The sequence below is a fragment of the Crinia signifera genome, chromosome 9, assembly GCF_055691185.1.
Source record: "Crinia signifera chromosome 9, ASM5569118v1, whole genome shotgun sequence".
Taxonomy (NCBI): Eukaryota; Metazoa; Chordata; class Amphibia; order Anura; family Myobatrachidae; genus Crinia; species Crinia signifera.
In genome coordinates this window covers 142,231,388-142,247,702 of record NC_139225.1, presented here as the reverse complement: position 1 = coordinate 142,247,702, position 16,315 = coordinate 142,231,388, and the positions used below count along the sequence as shown (strand labels likewise).

General features: G+C 43.4%; 1 protein-coding gene across 6 annotated transcripts in view; it reads left to right on the top strand.

Annotated features, from left to right (window-relative positions):
- The window catches only part of DDR1 (discoidin domain receptor tyrosine kinase 1), a 64,425-nt gene that overhangs the window by 23,636 nt on the left and 24,474 nt on the right, over nt 1-16,315 (top strand). The window contains exons 1-4 of one of the 6 annotated variants that reach the window (XM_083160015.1): nt 6,912-6,998; nt 7,301-7,451; nt 13,894-14,021; nt 15,464-15,566. In XM_083160015.1, coding sequence (XP_083016141.1) covers nt 7,369-7,451; nt 13,894-14,021; nt 15,464-15,566 — 314 coding nt within the window. In that variant the 5' untranslated portion in view covers nt 6,912-6,998; nt 7,301-7,368. Of the gene's footprint in view, nt 1-6,898; nt 7,056-7,300; nt 7,452-10,699; nt 10,724-13,893; nt 14,022-15,463; nt 15,567-16,315 lie in introns of those variants that run through there. The other 5 variants (XM_083160017.1, XM_083160019.1, XM_083160018.1 and 2 more) reach the window with 5 other exon arrangements.

Genomic DNA, 16,315 nt, shown 5'->3' with positions numbered 1-16,315 from the left:
GTTTTTAGTGGGCGTGAAGTGCGACCGATATAAAATTTGTCGCATGTACATCTGATAGCATAAATTACATTAGAACTATTACATGTAATAAAATCACAAATTTTAGCCTCCTTCCCATTGATAAAAATCTCAGTAGTTTTACTCTTTTCTCCTTTAATATGTCTACAGGGAAGACACAGGCCACATCTATAGAATCCAGTTGATCTTATTCTCCCAGGTCGAATTGGGGGTTTCAACTGGCTTGATGTCAGTTTATTTTTCAAATTAGGCGCTTTTCTGTAAATGCATACCGGTTTATCCGGAATAATGCCTTTCAGAATAGGATCTTTTTGCAGCACTGACCAGTGTCTCCTGATAGATTTTTCAATTTCTTTGTGTCTGGGATTATACCCTGTCACAAATGCAAACTCAAATTTGTTTTCTTCCGTTCTTTGTGGTTTTGTTTTCGCTGTCATAAGAGTACTGCGGTCAATATCTTTAACTTGCTGGATTGTAGTTTCCAGAAGATTTGAATTATACCCACAAGCTTTAAACCTATCTTGCATTTCTCTAGTTTGGACTTCTAGAATCTCTGGTTCGGCACAATTCCTTTTTAATCGTTTAAACTGGCCGCTTGGTATGGACTTTAACCAATTGTTGTGGTGACAGCTGGTTGCCTGTATATAAGAACCGGAATCTGTTGGTTTCATGAAGTTTTTTGTATATATTTTATTCTGTTTTATATATACTGTAATGTCCAAAAAATTTATGGTATCCTGACTTTTTTCAAAACATAAATTGATGTTCTTATCATTGTTGTTTAAAAAGGTGCAAAAAAGATCTAAGTCATGATTGCTTCCGCGCCACACAAAAAAGATATCGTCTATATATCGGACATAGGACACAAGGTTCGACCCCCAGCACATGTTTGCCCAGATGGTGTTGGACTCCCAATCTCCCATAAAGAGATTGGCATAGCTGGGGGCGAACCTTGTGCCCATAGCAGTCCCTGTGTTTTGAATATAGAAGTCGTCTTTAAATAAGAAAAAAATATTTTTCAAAATAAAAGAAATGCCTTCTGTAATAAACTCCTGTAATGAAGGACTAATATCGGATTGTAATAAAGCTTTTTTTACTGCTTCTATACCATGGCTGTGATCTATGATAGTGTATAAAGATGACACGTCGGCAGTTACCAACGTGTCTCCTTCTTGCCATGGAATTTCATTGAGGATCCTAAGGAAGTCACCAGTGTCTTTCAGATGTGACCGATTTTTAATCACTAACGGCTGTAGGTGGTGGTCAATAAATTGTGATAAATTGGCCGTTAAAGAGCCCACCCCCGATATGATGGGCCTACCAGGGGGATTGTCAAGGCTCTTGTGCACTTTAGGAAGTACATAAATCACTGGAGTGATGGGGTTCTCTGGTATGAGAAATTTTCTTTGAGGATCTGTAATGGTTTGATTGTCACAAAATCTTTCTATCAAACTTTTTAATTTTATTACAGTGGCTTCCGTGGGGTCTTTCTTTAATTTACTGTATACTTTGGCGTCTTTGAGTTGTCTATAGACTTCCCCTTCATAGTCAAATTGAAAAATCTATCAGGAGACACTGGTCAGTGCTGCAAAAAGATCCTATTCTGAAAGGCATTATTCCGGATAAACCGGTATGCATTTACAGAAAAGCGCCTAATTTGAAAAATAAACTGACATCAAGCCAGTTGAAACCCCCAATTCGACCTGGGAGAATAAGATCAACTGGATTCTATAGATGTGGCCTGTGTCTTCCCTGTAGACATATTAAAGGAGAAAAGAGTAAAACTACTGAGATTTTTATCAATGGGAAGGAGGCTAAAATTTGTGATTTTATTACATGTAATAGTTCTAATGTAATTTATGCTATCAGATGTACATGCGACAAATTTTATATCGGTCGCACTTCACGCCCACTAAAAACGCGTGTTGCTGAACGTTTGCGGAATATAAAAAAAGGAGTTGAGGTGCATGCATTATCCGCACACTTCAAGGCAGTACATAATTGTTCTTCTGCACATATCTCTGGTTTTTTTGGTTTAAAGACCGTCTCCACAGACCTTAGAGATAAGGATGTGGCAAGCAAATTAGCCAAAGCAGAAATGGAATACATTTTTAAATTCAAAACTTTGTCACCAGGTGGCCACAATAGTGACTTTGAATTAAAATGGTTCCTATGATATGTGTTATCATATGTATATTCTGAGGCACTGTTTGTCTTTTCTCTCCTTCTCCTTTAGTGCACTCTATGGAATTACTGGGAAATATGAATTACATCATCAATTCTGTCATTTTATGTATATATTGTATTGTATCTGTATATTTTACTGTAATAATTCTCCTTGCTGCTAATCAAAATGAATCGTTGTGTTATTATTATATTTTAATCATATATGTATTGTATTTATTGTTTTTTACTATGTGCCATATAAACCCAATCCTGACCCTATATTATTGCGTTTTATACGCCTACACAAGCACCTTGCACTTTATATTATCTAGCGCTATGATAACCAGCGTCTTTCATCAACAATCAGGTTCCTGAAAGATCACACTTCCTACTTGAATGCTTGGTACGCGGAAGTAGCTGTGGAACGCACAGCACCGCGTCACCTACAGAGGGTGTCAGAAGGAGAGCGCGTCATTAATACACGCCCCTACTGTTTGACACGCGGAAGCGGGAGCTGTGGTACGCACAGCGTCCCGCTTTCCTCCTCCCTGAAGCGCCGCTATGCTTAGTAATGAGGCGCCAATTGCCCTCCTGCATAGGCTGGTTTGACACGCGGAAGTGAGTGCGATGGAACGCACTTCACTTCCGGTTACGTGTTCAGCGCTATTTTAAGTTTTAAACCTCATCTGCATTAATTGCCAATATTTTTAAACAGGAATGGGTTTATTTGTTAAGCGCTAAGGCGCCATTTATTGTATACTTTATGCCTATGCATAATTATGTATAATACAATTAATTGTACTGGACACAGGAACAGGAAGTCCTGTTCACTTCCTGTCTCATGGGTATATAAACCCCATGTAAGCCATGCCTCTGTACACTTGAAAAAGATCCCAGAGTGGATCGAAACGCGTTGTGTGACCAGAGGAAGGGGCCTTGCTGTTGGACTGCTGCTATCCAGTTTGGGACCTTGGTTGAAGCTTCTACCTGGTGGACTATCCGGAAAATCCCCCAGGTTGTAGAATTCCATACTTCGCCATTGTTTTTTCCTTACTGGCAGTCACAGTGATTACCCTATTTTATTCATTTTACATGTTATGTACTTCTGGATGTGGAAGACATTAAAAGTTTTTTTGATCTACTGAGTGGTCCCAAAGATACCTTGATGTGAACGTGACAGCCTCTCATTCAGTGAGTTGGGGTACGCACTTGGTGGCTATATCGGTTTACCTGCTACAGTCTAAAGATACCTTTATGTGTGAATACTACATCCACTTATTGTGAGTTGGGGTACGCATATAAAAGATACCTTTATGTGTTTAACCACCACATCTCTGATGTGAGTTGTTTGGTACGCTCATCTATACATCCCATTTATTGGTGGCGGAATAACAGCTGCACAGAATCCTATGAAAATCCACACGGGTGTATCTACCCATTGATTGTATGGACAGTTCATTAATTATATGATCCTTCTGTTTCCATTGTTTTTTCATGACCAATCAACAATGAAAAATTGATCACAAGGATCATCTGTTCCATCCAATTGCCCTAGAAGTTTCAAAAAGGGAAGTACTGTGTATATTTTGTGTAATTTGTGTGTTTAGAGCGCTATAAGATGTCCACTTGAAAATTTTGTGTAGTAGTGTTGTTGGAGGAGTGGTGTCTCCTCATCAAGTGTTTGATATCCAGTAGCAGCTGCGCCCGAGGGTGATCCAACGATTTTCTTTTTTTTTCTTTTTTCCTATTCCGCACCCTAGGCAAAACTTCAGCTCACTGCTCCCACCAACACCCACACACTAATAAGGACTTTCTAGAACCTCTGAACGTGTGGAGGTGGCGTCCAACACCTGAGTTTTGCATTAAGTTCAACAAGGCCTCCCCTAGAGTAATTCGTAATTTTTGTGATAGTCAGACTCGGGGGTGCCCCCCAGATTCTGTAACCCCCAGGCAGCTGCCTAATGGTGGAGCCGACCCTGATCACAGGCTTTCCAACCAACTTAATCAAACGGCTTCTCTAATGCCCAGACCAACATACTGCTGACCTCGTTTGGATGCCAGATCATTAGCAAAAAGTGTAAGATCTACATAAGTAATGGAATTGGACGGCAACTAGTGCGTGATGTCCGGTCTCTGCCTGGAGAATAACCGTGTGCTGCACCAAGTAGTGTGACGTGTCGGCTATCTTTTTGTTTTGTGTTTATCCGTGAATGACATGTATAAATGCGGCATTTATACCGCCATCCAGCTGGTAGCATATCTAACATGGGATTAAGCGAGCGTTGGCATACTGTTTTCTGTTTTTGTTCTAAAGTACAAATCTGTCCTCATAGATCATTGCTGAAGTCATGCCAAAAAGACCCTCTTGGCATGCCAGGATCTGTGAGAATCCTTTAACATTGAGCATTTTGTTTTGCTGAAAGGGCATCTTAGTTGCAACTGCACATAATTCAGTCTACCTGTTCACCAGGGAGGCTTCATACCCTATCCCAAGATGGCCACCAAGATCTCTCCAGAGCATTTGCAGAGCCATCTTGAGACTCTCAGCCTAATTTATGTTTGTAAGGAACTACAGCTCCAAAACTATCGAATTTGTATTTAAACCATCAATGTATACACAAATCTAACTGAGGACCTGTGTTAGACTGTGTGAACTACAAGTCTGCTGCTTAGCTCCTATTAGTTGGTTATATATTACCTACAATTACACTGTCCCAGAATCCCTGCCCAGTCAGTTACCCATTTGCAGCAAACACTCAGTGGCTGGTGAGCATCATCACCAGGGTACATGTAACAGTGAGTACAGCTGTACCTGCTATCTTTCAATAAACACTAGATAAGTTATTGGGTTGTAGTTTGAGTCATCTTGGTGTGTGCCTATATCACTCTGAAATATCAATACCTGCACACTCATCAGGATTCCCAACATTTCTTCCTTTTTATTATGATCATAGAAGCCACCCCAGAGCTTTATATGAGAACTGTGAAACAATCTTTACATGGAGTTAGACATTGTAACTTATAGGCTACAGTCTTGCAAATTTGGTTTACACAACACCAGACCATACTTGTCTACTCTCCCAGATCAGCTAGGAGACCTCCAAATATAGGGTGTCCCTCCCAGCTCATCAGCAATTCATATAATTTTAGCCACGCCCACCGCCGTGAGGACCCACAATTCCCCGCTGTATCTGCATATCCTGCCGACTTTCCTAGTAAGCGGGTGAGATACGGGGTCTCCTTAGAAAGTGATAATGTGGAGAGTGATAAACTACCAACCGGCTCCTAAATGGCATTTTTGAACACATCCAGTAATGTGACAGTTGGAAGCTGAATGGATGGTACTTTATCATTCTCCATTTTATCACTTTGAAGGCTTAGTGCATCTGACCCACATTGCAGATGACGTGCCATGCAAAACAGCGGTTACAACCTGCGGGACACTGCACAGCACATACACCCCGACCAAACTAATGGGCGTGACCAGAAAAGTCCTGTTTGGCTACCCGCGGGGGGGGGGGGGGGGGGGGGGGGCAGCGAGATGAAAAGCTGTGTGTGCCCCCATCGTACTTATCTTGTTATTTAATCTACACGTATTTATTGTATACTGTTGTTGCGTTATTCCCTAGTAGGGATGGCCATAGACCATCGATGATTAGAAAACATTGATGGTTTATGACTGATGTCGAATAGTTTTGACATCGATGGGGGAGAACCAGATGGTTTTCCCCTATCGATATCAGGCTTAACTGAATAGTTTCATTTTTCTTTTTTTTATCTAGGGGCCGGGACACGGAGCATAGCTCCGCCCCCAACACCCATGAAGCCCCACCCCTGTATTTAGATTGGCCCAGAGGCCAATTTTTCAAAGCAAATGGATGACCATCGATATATAAAAACATTGATGGTCATCCATTGCATACACTATCAATGATCAGTTGCACTTTTGCCATAGATGGCAAACATCGATGGCAAAGGCAACGATGGCCATCCCTATTCCCTAGTGCAGTGTTTTTCAACCACTGGGCCATGTCACACTAGTGTGCCTTGAGCTGTTCTCAAGTGTGCCCCCAGATCTAGAGATGGCCAAACCAGTTTACAGCCACCACCAGTTCAACTGTTATTTACTGGTCTCTTCTTTTCATGTTAAGGGCCAATGTATTTTAGTTTTGTTATCTGTGGGGACCAGTGTGATTGTTTTTTTTTAAATGGGAGTCAATAGTTTTGTTTTTTTTCCCTGTGGGGGCCAATGTGTTTTGCCCTGTGGGGATCTCATGGTGTGCCTTGGCAATTTTAAAATCTTATTTAGTGTGCCTCAAGGTAAAAAGGTTGAAAATCACTGCTCAGTACTGCGTTAGAGATTGATTTATATGCACAGCATTCGCAATGCGTAATAAATCTTTTATTCTTGGCGCTAGTTGGTCTTATCTGATTATATATGTAATTCCGCTGAAACCAGTCTTTCATAGCACGATAATGAATATTCATAGTCCTTATTCTCAAATCAAAATGCATTGCATACTGTAAATGTCAGCCGCAGATTCTGGAACGGGGACAGTGGAACCAGACAGGGAAAGTACAGGAGTGTCAGGGAATTTATAAACTGTGAGAAATGAAGATTATGACAGTGAGGGAACGAGTTAAGGAGAATGGAGGGAGGGGAGGTCTGAGAATGCCATGCTAGGTGGGGGGAGGAGGGATACAAGGAGTAGGAGGAGGAGAGACCCATACAGATAGTTTAGTTCCTGTCTGTCCCCAGGGAGAGAGAGACCTGGACATGTCCCACTGCTAGGAACACCTGGCCTGCTGGACAAGTGAGTGGGCAAGTGGAGGCGGAACACTCTGGGGGTGCGAGAGGCAGAGATATCCTGGTGAGTGAGGGGCATTGAGTGGTAGGGGCAGAGGAGAGTACAGTGGGAAGAGGGGGACAATGAGGAAATAAGATGAGTGGGGGAGTGACGGGCCTGTCTGTCAGCAGGCAGGTGTTTGCATGTAAGGGAGGACTGGAGGATAGAGTCTGGGAGAGAGTGCGTCCTCTGTCTGCTGCCTCCTCTGACATGCTCCTACTTGCAGACTGTATTACAGAAACTACAGTAAATTGTCACTTTCTACCCAGATTGATACCTGTTCTCATGGGTGCACGTCGCTGTTCTGCATTCCGCTCTGGAACAGGTTCCCCACAGTATGGATGATATCCGTATGCCGTCTCTAGATGTGTCAGTCCATGCAGTAGGAAAGGGTCCATCATATATAAGTGACAGCGTTAGGTCAGTATGCCACCTGTACAAAGTGTTGTACTCTGTATGTATCATCTGGAGGTAAATCTGTATATATCCTCTGGCAGGTGTCAGACTCTGTATTAGATCAGTAGACTACCTCCAGAAGTGCTGCTCTCTGTATTAGAACAGTATTATACCTCTAGAAGTGACAGACACTGTGTATAAAACCGGTATGCTACTTCATGGTACTAGTTCAGTTTAGTACTCTCTAGAAGTGTCAGATTCTGTATTAGATCAGTTTACTTACTACATCTAGAAGCGTAAAAAGGCCCCCATACACCTGAACGATATTGGGCCCGAACGCACAATCTCGCCGCGCCATGCGATGAATCGTGTGCACATCATGCGGAATGTTGTTACGATGCTCGGTCCCGCGGGTCGAGAGGTCGGCCCTCAGATCAGAGGTGCTGCTCGTCCGATCCGTTGGCTTTCACTGTGGTCTATAGCAGATGTGCTTTTAAGGCCCATACGATCACTTGTTCATTCCCTCCACGACCTGCATAGGATCAGGTTGTATGCAGGTCATACTGATGTATGGCCAGCTTAATACTGTGTACTAGATCAGTGTACAATGCTATCTCTAGAAGTGTCAGACTCTGTATTAGGTCAATACTCTACCTCTAGAAATGTTAGTCTCTGTTAGATCAGTATACTACCTCTAGAAGCGTCAGACTGTGTGCTAGATCAGTATACAGCACTACCTCTAGAAGCGTCAGACTGTGTGCTAGATCAGTATACAGCACTACCTCTAGAAGTGTCAGACTGTGTGCTAGATCAGTATACAGCACTACCTCTAGAAGCGTCAGACTGTGTGCTAGATGTATATAGCACTACCTCTAGAAGCGCCAGACTGTGTGCTAGATGTATAGAGCACTACCTCTAGAAGCGTCAGACTGTGTGCTAGATGTATACAGCAGTACCTCTAGAAGCGTCAGACTGTGTGCTAGATGTATACAGCGCTACCTCTAGAAGTGTCAGACTGTGTGCTAGATGTATACAGCACTACCTCTAGAAGCGTCAGACTGTGTGCTAGATGTATACAGCACTACCTTTAGAAGCGTCAGACTGTGTGCTAGATGTATACAGCACTACCTCTAGAAGCGTCAGACTGTGTGCTAGATGTATACAGTACTACCTCTAGAAGCGTCACAGCACTACCTCTAGAAGTGGAAAGTAGTTTTTTGGGAGATTCTGCACAAGGTTGATCCCACACAGGGTAGGGGTGATCAAGTGAGACCTTCCCTTCCCGTAGTGGGGTTCGGCCTGAGTAGCCTTAGACCAAATCTCTTAAAGAATTCCAAATCCCCAAAAAAGGGGGAATTTTTTGGGCAACGCTTATTAGTCCTGTTAGACTGATTGTAATTGAAACTATGTGGAGAGGGAAAGAGGACTATTTTCTTGGGGCACTTAAAACTGAGATGGTCGCTGTTGCTACTCCCTTGCAGCATGTACTAAGACAGTCGCAACATTAAAGATTGCAAATCCTTCATGGCAGATGCAATTCTGTCATCTGAACCATGCCGCCTTTGTTAGCGCAACTGTGTCATTGGACATTGCTGCGACGCACCTGCGCATGGCTAGTCGCCCCCTGGTACCTCCGATGCCTGCTCGGGGTGGGCGCCTGACGTCACATGATGTCAGCCCCCTTCCCGTCTTCACCAATCTGCGGAGGAAATAAAAGTCTGATAGGTTGCTATGGTTACACAATCAGAGCAGTGAGGCAGCATTCTCTCTCTACCTACCTCCCTGTCTGTCTGTAGCTAGACAGTGTGTATGGCTATCAGCATGCTGATTGGCAGATGTGGTGGAACTATCCACCAATCAAAGCCCTGACATCCCTTCACTGTATGGAAGCATGTGGGGTGAGTTATGATTGTTTTATTTGGTACCAGTGTAAGTGTGGGTAGGGGTCCCAGTGCATTGCTTTTCCCAGAGCCTACAATGCTTTAAAGATGGCCTTGCCATGGATATCTGCACATCCTGGACAGTGAGCTTCTTGAGGACTGAGTTTGGAAACCACTGATCTAGAAGAATCAATCCTTATATTAGACTCCTAGATGTATCAGACCTTGGGCTAAATGTGTAGAGTGGAATTCCTACCAAGGTAGGGAATTAATCATGTGCTTTGGAGGGGGTGTATCTGTCCAGCAGCCACTAGTGGGAAAGTCAGTTCCCCAAAATGATATATCGAAATAGGCAAAAGATGAGTGGCGCTTGTATGAATCAAATAACAAATGGATGGTATAAACAAGAAACAATGTCGCAATAGTTATAATAATACATTTGTTGACTGGATCATTAAAAATAAAATCTAATTTATTATATATAAGAACAATAATGTAACAAAACTCCAATAAATGATAAAAACCACAGTAGTGTGAAGCAGGACTAGAATGTTCAATTCTTAATACAGCTGGTTCCTATAACGTTCAACAGATTATAGTCTAAGGGGGCCCCCTGAATAGAGTCCTCCACTTGATAGGATACGTCACCAATTTGATCCGGACCAGAAGGAATTTGCCGCTGGAGGAAAGGATGGCTCTAATAGGGAGCCATTATTGTACTGGAAAGCTGGTAGGTCCGGAACCCGAGTAAGGGTAGGTGAAGGTGCTGGAAGTAAATTTGGCAGGTTGAGCTGGTTCAAGCTGAGTGCAATAGAAAGCATTTTTGAAAGTCCCGATAGAAGTCCACCTGACGCGTTTCGTTGCACACAGGCAACTCTTTTAAAGGAATAGTTGAATAAGTTGCCTGTGTGCAACGAAATGCGTCAGGTGGACTTCTATCGGGACTTTCAAAAATGCTTTTTATTGCACTCAGCTTCAACCAGCTCAACCTGCCAAATTTACCTCCAGCACCTTCACGTACCCTTGCTCGGGATCCGGACCTACCAGCTTTCCAGTACAATTAGAGTACGATTTTATTTAAGTCACAACCGCCGCAAAACCACAATTTAAAATAGAATAGAATAGAACAGAATAGAATATCAAAGCACGATCAGTACTTTAGACCAGTGGTTCTCAAAACAGTGCATGTTTTCCAGGTCTCCACACACAATCAAAGGGGAAAGAATTAGCTCCACCTGTGATCTTTTAAAATGTGTCAGTAACTAATGAGTGCACCTGTCAGGTGACCTGGAAAACATCCTTGAGGACCGAGATTGAGAACCACTGCTTTAGACCATAGAAAGAATAGAATCCATTTTGGAAACAGCTATAAAACCTCCAGCAAACCTGATGACACAGATGTCTGGCCTCAGACAGGTGCGTTTGCTATCAACAGGTAAATGAATTGATTTTGACAGGCAACAATTGATTGACAGGAGTTTTATTCATTTGGGCTATGGAGGATTATGGAGGTGGGTATGGGGCATTAGGTTGACCACAGAACGGCTTAGGTCGACTCATGAAATAGGTTGACATGGCTAAGGTCGACAGGGTTGGAAGGTCAACACAAGCATTAGGTCGACAATGGCTAGGTCAACAGGCAAAAGGTCAACGTGAATCTTTTCACGTTTCCCCCCGGATGTCGACATAGTCGACATGGACACCGTCAAACTGTACAGCGTCCCCTCACATGTAGCCTTGCTGCACTCTGCACTCTCCCTCCACGCCATAGTGGATGGTAGGGCCAGAAATACGGCTCAAAAAATGTGAAAAACCCATGTCGACCGTTTGACTAGCCATTGTCGACCTAATGCTTGTGTCGATGTTAGCCATGTCAAACGATTTTTATGTGTGGAACTATGCCATATGGACCTTCAGTGGTCCATGGAGGTTTGTGATGTGTCTCACTAGACATGACTGCTCTTTAACACAAACACAGAAACAGGAATATATAAACAAATACATAAACAAAAATCAAAAAAGACCTACAAACACACAATCACACTACACTAGCACACACACACACACACACACACACACAAATAAACAGGAAAAAAAAATAACTTTATGGAAAACGCTCCTCAAATAGACAAATACAGAAAGAGAAACAACAAATGATCGGCAATCACTACGGGACCTATTTATCATGAAGGGTTAGTCTGTAACATGACAGTTAGGAGCTGATTGGCTGGTCGTTTATCGCTCTCTACTTTATCACTTTTTGAAGCTTGATACATCTAGCCCTAAATATTTGTAGGTAATTTATCCCAAAATACTCTTTTTTTCTGGGGGTAAACGCAAATGTTTAGTATCCCCCATTGATACTAAATCACAGAGGGGCCGTTAAGCAGCCCATGGGCTACAGAGTGCAAATGTAGCCGTTTCCCCGTAACCCTCCTTGGCAATGGCCGCTGGGAACACAATACAGGGATGGGCTCCTTACCAAGCTGTTGTCCCAGCAACTGTTCATCCATGCATCTGTCCTATTCATGTCTCCCATATCCAAAATTCCAAAATACGGAATGTTCCAAAATACGGATTTGTTTTAGTGTGAGCGAGATTGTGACTCCTTTGCTTTCTGATGGATCAGTGTTTCACAAGCTTTGCTTTATGCACAAAATGATACACAATATTGTATAACATGACCTTCAGGCCATGTGTATATGCACTAATGCCTTATGTCAGAGGTTCCCAATTCCAGTCCCCAAGGCCCCCCCAACGGTCCAGGTATTAAATATCTATGGCTCGGCACAGATGGTTAAATCAAGTCGACTGAGACAGTATTAAGTCACCTGCGGCCAAAATGGTTATACTTAAAACCTTGATTGTTGGGGGTGCATTGAGGCCCGCGTTTGGGAACATCTGCATTATGGGTCTAATTCAGGCCTGCTCGCTGGGATGCGCATATTCACAGGAAAATGCCGCACTGGTGACCATCGAATGATTTCTCCCACCTCCGCATGCAAGGGAATGTGTTGGGCGTAAATCCCCTCGGATGTGCGCTGCTAAGCAAGCCTTACTGAATCAGGCCCTTATTAAACCACTGCCTTATAGAACTATTTCAGGTTGGACATCAAAACTGACCTTTATTAAATTCTGTCATAAATTCTAAATGACACCAAGAGCAGCGTTAACTAGCCTCTTACATTCAGGGGGTTATTCTAATTGGTTCGCTCCGCCGCACGTTCGCACAGGGGAGCGATGATTAGCATCTGTGCATGTGCAGACGGTTGGTGCGAGCGGGCATGGCGGACTGCCTGTTCCCCGTCCCATTCTCACCTAGCAGTGCGGGCCGGGGGGCTGCGGCCATGGGAACACCCAATATTTCATGGGCGTTCTCATGAAAAACGCTGGACGTTACTGTGGTAGTTACCCGATGACGCCAGCGGATGTCAGCTGCCCGACCGCTTCCCGCACAGGGCGCCCGCAGACCTAAGACACCACAGATCTGCGAGTGCTGTAGACAACATTCGATGGTCGGATCTGGCTGGTGTTTAATCCACAGGCAAAAGCTTCTAATTTTGCAGCTTTGTGTGTGGACCAGAATAAGGACCCAAATCCGAGCCGCCTCTAGATGCTCATCACCAGCATGTCCAGTACTGTATGCGCCTTTCTGGAAGTACCAGTTTTGTAGGATTTAATATGTGTGACCAGAAGACAGTGTTAGCCGTATCTGATGCACATTCGATATCGATGTGTGACTCCGCGGCATACTGTAAATCGGGATTCTGATGTCCGCATCTCCACTGATGTTATTATTATTATACAGCTCAGTGAGATCATGTTATCCCTATGGAGATACTCTGGGGTTTATTGACTGAGATGGGAGTTATTTTCAATTCTGTACACTTTGACGGTGTCCATGTCCACTATGTCGACATTCGGGGGGGGAACCGTGAAAAAACTTGATGTCGACATTTTGACTGTCGACCTAGCCATTGTCGACCTAGTGCTTGTGTCGACCTTCCAACCCTGTCAACCTATTTCATGAGTCGATCCTAAGCCATGTCGACCTCTGTTTCCATTTCGGAATACGACATCAATAACCCGACGCGTTTCGTCTTGAAAAATACTTCATCAGGGGTTTTACACTAAATATAATATAGGAACGTTTCAAATGCATTTGAAACGTTCCTATATTATATTTAGTGTAAAACCCCTGATGAAGTCTTTTTCAAGACGAAACGCGTCGGGTTATTGATGTCGTATTCCGAGATGGAAACAATGTCCAGATGTCGATCTTCTAATAAAGCATTCTGGTTTTAATTGTATTGGGTCACTGTATTATATACCAGTAATATTGGTGTGAATTGTACAAGGTGGTGATAGCGCTCTCTATATTTCCTGTGTCTATTTCCCTTTTTTGCCTCCCACTAACAGGGGGGGTCTATAGAGTAGCTGCTTATATTTAAGGGCGCACGTGGGGTCATTCTTTTGTTATATATATATTTATATACAGTATATAGATAGCGTGTACTCATCATGTGTTAGAATGCAGCATCTGTTTGTTATTTTATTCTGTGTAACGTTATATTGTATCCTTCCAGCAAGCAACATGAGGCAGGATTTCACGGGACGTCGCTGACAGGATATATGAAGATGGTATCTCGACTTCTGTCCCTCTGTCTGCTCATTGGCATCTGCCTGGCGGAACCCGACGCCCATTTTGATCCATGTAAGTGTAGACCTGGCACAGAGCATGTACACAGCTGGGCACCCACTGGAGGTAGATTATACATGGCTGTAACAGAGAACAATACAAACACCATGTAGAACGCAGAGGATTCTGGGAATGGTTTCACTCGCTGCCACTCAGCACTTTGGGCCTTTGTTTCCTGATACCAATGAAAATGTGGCAAGCCGGCAACTAAACAGCCAGAACCGGGCTATGGGCCTTATTCAGACCTGTTGGGCGAATTTGCAATTGTTCAATCATTGATCGGCTTGTAATTCACACAGCAGCAATCCGGTCTGAATCAATTATGTACTTAGGTATTCTTAGTAACCTTTTGGTATTCTAGAGTAGAACTGTATTAAAGTGGCCTCACATCAGTATCATTTTCAAAATGTTGACATGGGAATGGTCTAAATGTCGACATTTAGATGTTAACCTGAAAAGGAAATCAACATTGCACATGTCGTCATCCACTATATTGATCATGATATAATGTCGACAATACTGGCGTAGATAGATCAAAGCTTGGAGAGAGAGATACAATGCAGAGAGATAAAGTACCAAAAAAATCAGCTTCTGTCAATTTTAAAACACAGCCGGCAACATGACATATATAATCTGATGGGCTTCTATAGGGTATCGCCATTGTTTTCTGGACTGGAGAACCCCCCTAGACCCCCCCCCCTCCACAGCAGCGGAGGGGCTTTAGTGCATGTGAAAATGCATTCTCACTGTATTGCATCCTGCACCCAGCCTGTGACATGGCAGGTAGGAGCTGATTGGCTGGCTGTTTATCAGGGGTGGACAATACATGGTCCTCCAGCTGTTGATGAACTACACATCCCAGCATTCCTTGCCTTAGTTTTGCTCTTTGACCATGCTGAAACTGATTCAAAGCATACTGGGATGTGTAGTTCATCAACAGCGGGAGGGCCACTCATTGCCCACCCCTGTAATAGACCAACGTGGGCATCTGTACCTATAGTGACAGTATGAAGGGTGTGGTATGACGCTCAGACAGTCAGGATGCCCCTAGAATAGGAATTAGAGGGTAATTTAGTATCCTGGGGCTGGGATACTGATTAATGACAGGAATATGGATGGATACAGAAAGCCAATGGCTTAATGCCAAATGCAGTTACAGACTGAGCTAATCACCTACATGACCGGCTAATAGTAACTAAGACAGGACAAAAAGACAGAACTGAGCTGGGATCCACTAGGATTGAAGTGAAAAAAAGGAAAAATAAAGGACTAAAATCTACTTTATAATATGAAATCACAGGATTAGGACTGGATTTATAAACCTGTTACACTAACGTACATTATGCAGGTCTATTATCTGAGGTATGACGTGGGACCAGAGTCTAAAGGGCCGGCTCAGTAGGCTAAGGCCCCATACTTGCAGGGTGTTTATTAATCTCTTTCCCTATGAATTGCAGCTTCTTGCCGTTATGCGTTGGGAATGCAGGACAGGACCATCCCTGACGAGGACATCACAGCATCCAGCGCCTGGTCAGACTCTACTGAGGCCAAACATAGCAGGTGAGACTCACTGGGACCATCTGCAGCCTGCACAGGAGCATTCTGGGTAAAATTGTCTCCAGCCATGTTTGGACTTAGCATAAGCGAGAGTCAGCCTTCACAAATATATTAACACTAGTTGAAAGCCCGTCAAAATGACGGCTTAATCCCTATCTGCCCCTACCTCCAATCTACAGTATGTTTTCACATCGCCTTCTCTTTGAAACAGATCATTTTGCTTTCACTTTCTGTTAAGGAGGAATTTGGTCCGTAGAGTGGCCTCTAGTGGTCACAGGTGGTACTTCACCTCAGCGCGTACTATGCCGAATATGTTGTGGATTACATTTTATGATGCTGAATTCGGGAAGCTGAAAACCATATTCACCTGATTCCTCACATTTTTAATCTTATAAACTCCGGTCTCATTTGGATGAAAGGTGCCCTTAAGTCTGAACATTTTTTACTAATTCAGTTCAGAATCCTGGAACCAATCGCATCAAAGAAAAGAGTTGCAGGTGGTAATAGAGGTCTGCATACCGTTTCCTCAGGATCGCCCTGTAACGTGCCCCTCAGATGGCTGCCACATGTAAACATGAAACGCTCTTTGAAGAAGACGCACATTTTGTAGCCGTAATACTTAAGGATTTCAGCCATGGCCTTGGAAGTGTTTAGTCGTTTTGTACGAGGCTGTCTCCGAGATTAACAGCTCTGAGATGAAAGCGAAGGACATTGCGATGGGAAGTGAATGGAGCTGTCTTCTCGGCCATCGG